The sequence below is a fragment of the Phalangium opilio genome, unplaced genomic scaffold (assembly GCF_054372755.1).
Source record: "Phalangium opilio isolate 3A_F unplaced genomic scaffold, DU_Popi_V2 ptg000002l_1, whole genome shotgun sequence".
NCBI lineage: Eukaryota > Metazoa > Arthropoda > Arachnida > Opiliones > Phalangiidae > Phalangium > Phalangium opilio.
Genome location: NW_028324144.1, coordinates 10883019 through 10889833, shown reverse-complemented (window position 1 = coordinate 10889833; position 6815 = coordinate 10883019). Strand labels below are relative to the sequence as shown.

At 40.4% G+C, this 6815-nt stretch overlaps 1 protein-coding gene across 1 annotated transcript; it reads left to right on the top strand.

The window, feature by feature from the left end:
• The first annotated feature begins 5332 nt into the window (after positions 1–5332).
• On the top strand, positions 5333–5778 carry LOC149719741 (uncharacterized). Its single transcript, XM_089860927.1, has 2 exons — positions 5333–5390; positions 5459–5778. Exons 1-2 carry the CDS (start codon positions 5379–5381, stop codon positions 5747–5749), a joined length of 303 nt encoding a protein of 100 aa, XP_089717053.1. The 5' UTR covers positions 5333–5378; the 3' UTR covers positions 5750–5778.
• The last annotated feature ends 1037 nt before the right edge of the window (positions 5779–6815 follow it).

Here is a 6815-nt window from a genome sequence, read left to right as displayed (position 1 = left end):
CCATCTCAGTTACAAAACACTCTAAAAAGAGTAAATAAACACCTCAAGGTATTTCCAAACACCCATGAGTCACCTTTTTTTTCTAACAGTATTCTTTCACGAACCTTTAAGGATCTTTCAAGAACCCGTATTTTTTCATGAACCCTCAAGGATCTATCAAGAACCGAAATGTTCTTTCACGAACCCTCAAGGATCTATCGAGAACCTTAATGTTCTCTCACGAACCGTGAAGGTTCTCGCAAGAACCCAAATGTTCTTTCAAGAACGTTCAAGGATCTTTCAAGAACCCGAATGTTCTTTCAAGAACCCGAATGTTCTTTCAAGAACCTTCAAGGATCTATTAAAACCCCACACGTTATTACAAGAACCCTTTTAATTAGATACGATCTGCTAAGAACCTTCCTGTTCTACTGTGAACCTTCATCCACGTCTGGGAACCTGTAGCGTTCCAACTAGAACGTAAGAGTTCTATTGAAAACCCTCGAAGAACCCCTTTTTTTAACAGTGGACAGTTCCGCTTGCGGTATATACTGCGTTGTATACATTATGCACAGAACGAGGAGAAGAAGCACAAACCTGTTTTTCAAGAAATTTAAGAGGGATGAATGACGTCATCATATCCAACCTCTATAAGAGAACCACGCCCCCCTCGGAATTCTCTTATCCAATCCCGACTCGGTATTAGACCGTGTTATGACGTCAGCCGTTCCAGCCTCTATAAGAGAAGCCCAACGGTCGTTTGAGGTTTCATATTTAACCTCTGTTCGGTTTTACACGGTCATACATAGACTCGCCGCTAGTTATTATGAAGACCGCCGTTATTGAGTTAGAATACCTGAACGGGTGCACTCGCAGTGATGGCACTACAGACCTCATCGTTAAAGAACTGGCCATAACGACCATCGAGGCAAAGCCTTCAACCGTTTCCTGGACATTCGCGCCACCCTACAATAAATCTCACGTCGCGATTTCAAAACAACGCCAGAACCAATGGGTCTCGCGTAATCTACACCAGCTGGACTGGACTGCTGGCCTAACCTCTTACAGCAAAATCGACGAATGCCTCGCCGCTGCTCTTCAGGGGGTCGATTTGATCTTCTCCAAGGGCGACTCCTAAGTCGCCTTTCTATCGGATCGCCTTAACAGAACGGTGCACGATCTAAACGATTTCAAGTGTCCGAAAGCCACCACCGCGGACATTTCTTCTCTTCCCGTACGCTGCTTATACCCACATCCAGTCGGTGAGCACCGAACGGCCTGCGCCTTTGACAAGGCTTTAATTTACGCCTTATGGGCATATTCTAAGAAAGGCGAAATTAATATTTCGTGCAATCTTGATACACTTAACGAATTTTATATGTAAAAAATAAATAATTGTATTTTTCCCTAAAAATGATTTTATTTTTTCAACATACACATATTACAGTTTTAAACAGGGCCTATTTTTTCTAGCAAGGAGAGCAAACGTGCCTAAACACGTATTGCAAGGATGCGTTATTCGGGGTTTGTTGTTAAGGATTGATTGGGCCTCATTTCTAATAAAACCGAGATGATGTAACCTTGACACAATTAAAGAATTTTAGTTATAGTATGCAAGTCTAGGCACGTATTATTTTTACAGGGGCCTCTTTTGTTTCGTTTTGTCGAGGGGGGCTTAGGTTTTGTTTGAGTTTACTTTTTATGGAGGGGGTGGGCCTCATTTCTAATAAAACCGAGATGATGTAACCTTGACACAGTTAAAGAATTTTAGTTATAGTATGCGAGTCTAGACACGGATTATTTTTACGGGGGCCTCATTTGTTTCGTCTTGTCGAGGGGCCCTAGGTTTTGTTAGAGTTTAGATTTTATGGAGTTCCGGTTATACGCGCCGAGCGAGCCGCCGCGTTCGCCCTCTAGCGGATTTTAGAAGAACAAATTGGCGGGAAAATGACCGCGTCTTTAAATGAAGCCATAGGGTTGTTGTGTAGTTACTTGTAAGAATTATTACTGAAATTCCCAGAAGGGGTGAAATTTTACCCATTTTCGAAGTTCTAGAATTCATTGTATTAAAAGTAATGAATGAATTAACGCGCTTAAAAAGAAAAACTAAGTTTTTAGACTTTATGTTATCTAATCCCAACACCCAAATTAAATGTACAAAACTCCTACGAGGTACAGTTAACCTCAAAAATGTGTCTGTCTGGAAGCACTTGCAAGTTAATTTAATTAACTTACAATATAAACATATTTATTTAATTTGAACACTTAAATAGATGGTAATATCAAAAACTTGCTTAGTTACAGAAGTTTCCCTGTTACACTATCCAGAGACTACGGTATTAACTTCGTTTGATTTACAAATACCTCTTACTTTAAAAATGTGTTTGGTTTTTATTATATTTTAGACTTTTAGACGAGTAGAATCCCTAAAATAATTTCTTTAAACCTTCTAATGCTTAAAAATGCGACGTATTCTATAATTGTAGCGCTTGCCATTTTTAAACTGCCTATCTACCATTCGCGAACTTCCCGCCAAGAGTTTTCAATTCAGTCCGCTAGAGGCGCTGCGTGTTAGTTAACCTCTCAATCCTCGGCGCGTATAGGTTGGGTTCTAGTTAAAGTTTAGTTTTTGTTGTGGGGGAAGGAAGGAGTGGGCGAACAGGTCTGGACATGAATTATTTTAGCCGCTAGGGGTTGTACATGTTTTTATATAAGCAAACGGGAAAGGCCGTTGGGCTTCATAACCCAGTATGAACGTCGAGGCGAAAAGACGTGAAAGTTTCTCTCGTTGGGAAGCCCCGTATACAAATCCCAGAGATTTAGCTAGAGACGGATTTTTTTATTTATATACGTATGGTACCGATACCGTAGAGTGTTATTTTTGTCACGGTATATTAAACGGTTGGAAACCTCGAGATTCTGTGCACGAAGAGCACAAACGGCATTTTCCTAGTTGTCCCTTCATCCGCGGACTTCCAACAAACAACGTACCGATCGAAGACGACAAGGGTCACGACGTTCCACCCACCGCCCGCTCTGATTATATGGAGTTTCGCATTCCAAAGTCTGTCATTCAAAAGGCAATTTTGGATACCTACGTCAAAGAAATTTTCAGCGACCCCAAGAACCGCGATATGCTAAATAGGACATGAATTCGGAAAAAGCCCGTTTAAAAACTTTCCAATCGTGGACGTCGCTTTACGTTGATACCGCCGAACTAGCGCGAGACGGGTTTTATTTAGACCGTAGAGATACCTACAGATGTTTCTTTTGTCACGGTACTCTTCAAGTATGGACAACCTCGGAATCGGTACGCGATAAACATAGACAATTGTACCCCGACTGTCCATTCATTCTCGGGCAACAAACACTCAATGTGCCTATCGAATCATATGTTACTTCGGAAAACGAGGACTATATCTTCCATATCAAGAAAAGACGAAGCTAAAAGACTCTTACAATGGTGAAAAAAAGTTACTTTTTGCCCTTTAATCGTAATATATAAAATACCTTACGAGGATCGTTTGAACTATTATTATATCGATAAATTGCATTTTAACGAACGCATCCGTAATATTAATACTTTACTTGAAAAAATACTTTGTGTAAATATATAAATAAAAACATGGTAAAAAATATTCAATGTTTCTTTCTTGATAACATACATAGCGCAAAAGTAAAAATTCGGGAGAGAAATACGGAGAGAGATAGATTTAGTTTACTAGAGAGGGAAAGTTTAAAACATGAGGAATTAAACTATACGGAGTTGACCCAAAGGCGAGAGATCGCGCGCAGGCTCGACATGGGAACCTAGCTAGAGAGGAGGAATTCAGTACTACGCGGGAGAGGCCAGATTGCGCGCGGCTTGTAGCTAGAGAGAGAGAGAGATGGTAAAAGATCCCCCGCATTGACAGCGCTTTCGCCGGTATGGAGCTCGGGGCGAAAGAGAAAGTGAGAGAGAGGCGGCGTAAAAAAAATACAGTGGCGGGAAAGGAGCTGGGGTAAAGAGAGACGGGAATGAAGCGGGGGTAAAGAGACGGCGAAATAAAGAGATGGTGAAAGTCAGCGAAATAAAGAGACGGTGAAAGTCAGTGAGGGGGAACAAAAAGTACCACCCCCTCCGGGGGCGGAATTGAAGGGGGGCAAAAAGTACCGGGGGCCAAAAATATGTGACCCACCCTCCGCGGGTATCGAGGATGGGGGAAAAAATTCATCCCCCCCTGCGCTGCCCGCGGGTATCGAGGCTTACTATTCTCTATCTACTTCCGAAATAAAATAACCTTTCTCGAATTATAATATGCCTTTTCCAAAAAATAGCTGTTTACAATTATCTACTTCCAAAATAAAGTAAGCCTTCTCGAATTATAATATGCCTTTTCCAAAATAAAGTACGCCTTCTCGAATTATAATATGCCTTTTCCAAAATAAAGTACGCCTTCTCGAATTATAATATGCCTTTTCCAAAATATTACTGTTTACAATTATCTACTTCCGAAATAAAATAACCTTTCTCGAATTATAATATGCCTTTTCCAAAAAATAGCTGTTTACAATTATCTACTTCCAAAATAAAATAACCTTTCTCGAATTTTAATATGTCTTATCCAAATTATTGTAAACTGATAACAGCCTGAAGAATAGTACAATATTTAAATGTACTTTAAAAAAAACATAAACACGATCCGTTAGCAGGTCACACTACTGATTAAATTATCACAGAAAAAGTAGCTCTAGAAACCAACGAATACAACTGTATTCTATTTCTAAAACAGCAGCCGCTATTTCTAAAACAGCAGCCGCTATATCTAAAACAGCAGTTTTGAAAAACTCCGCTGTTTTTTTTGGAATCGCGGTTGCTATTTCGAGAACTGCTCTACAGGGAACTGCTCATATGAGGTACACCCTATTAATTGGGGGCGAGCGAGAATGAATCGCCTTAAGGCGCTCGTTTGACTTTGACATAATGATTCTGAGAAAACTGAAAAACTCGAAGGGTGAACCCGTTAAGTTGAGATATAGACAAAAATATATGAAGAATTCTTTAATTGTAATCTCAACTATCTCTCAGAAACAAATATAATTCAGTTTATGAACACTCGTGAGGTTATGTTAAGGTCATTATATAATTCATTTTGCCGATTCAATTATACAGGGTCAAGTGGAAAAAAGTTCCCATTTCTGTAAGTAATTTTACGCCGAATATTAAAACGCTTTTATTAAATATTAAATCATTACGATGGTTTTAGGAAAGTCATATCACCATGATAGATACGCCGCGCTCCTTTTTCGATAAACGAATCAAAATTTGCACTCCGTCTTCTCCCTATGGAACGAGCGAAACGATTATCCTTTCGGGTGCTCCGAAGAGAGCCTTGTCCACTTCCTGGTCCTTCTTAAACATGGACACTCCAGTAAATTTCCCTCAATAAACATTCCATTCAGCACACAATTCATTAATTTCCATTCTCGGTTCAATTAGGTTGTGATACTAATTGTGTTCACTTTGGTCATTCTGTCACTTTTGCTCGTCGTTCACTCCGTCGTAACTAACAAAAACAAATCGGTGCCCTCCAAGAAAGTTGTCAAGAAAATGGCCCGAGAAACTCTGGAAAATGTCTGGGAGAACGCGTCACTGTTATGCCTCGAACGTAAGCGATTAAGCGCACCCCTAACAGTTGATAACAATTCACCCGCGCGAGAGCCAGTTTCGCATGAAGGATTCAATTACCAAAGATTATGTCTTCAAAGCAAAAGATTGCTGGCGCTTTAATCAGACATAAAGACTGTATAATTTTGTTCCCTCCGTAGCAATTCCCTCCGTTTTGCCCCCCATTACTTGTCGTCTGCTCGCTTCGTCGTGGCTGATCGGAGTGACTTTCATTCTGTTCTACTTGGGTTGCTTCTTGCGGACGGAGTTCACGATAGAAAGTTACAATTATATCGACACTCTCTCGGACTTGATCAAATCGGGAATTCCAACAGGAATGCTCAGGGACACATACAAACGCCTCCAATTTTTGGTGAATATTCTTCTGTATGTTAAATTTCTCAATTCTTCTGACGTCATTGCTGAGTATCTACAGGCAGCCCAGGACCCCTCTGTTAAGGAATGGCTAGGCGAACTAGATCAGGATAAATTTTTCGGCAATTTAAAAGATATCATAAGAGGAGCTTTCATTCCCATTGTTTCCGGGCAGAAAGCTACAATCATAGATGTTGCATTTTTAATTCTGTCTTCCTTCGAACACTATATGAGATTAAAACAAGGCAGGAAAATGTTATCCGCGATGAAAGCGGGACTTTATTTTTCGGACGAACACGTCGAGTTCGACTACCTACACACCATGTTAAACACCTCTTGGGTGAGAAGCAGTCCCCAACTGCACGAGTCCGTCCAACTGAGGTCGGTAAGAATTTTATCCTAAAATTATGAAGGGGTTTTGACAAATGTTCTATTGCAGTATGGCGCCCTTATTCGAAACGCAAGTTTTCAAATATCTGGACTTTGAGCTCGATTACACGATTAAACAGCTCAAGTGGGAGAAACCGCCGGAAAGCGTGACTGACTTGGACCTGAAGAGCGTCTGCGTTCCTTTCTACTTTCTCCTCATGTTGTTGTCGGGAACAGTAGCCGTCGTCATAACCGAAATTATCTTCTACTAATTAACATAAACTCGTAAAATGTAATACTTCACCACACCAGAGACCAGATCTAACACAAACTTTGAATTTACTTCGAAATGTATAGTTCACCAACGAAATCACCGCGTGTTGCGATCTACTCTTGAACTTATTGAGGGTAATTACGCACTTATGACACGAATGCGATTAAATAT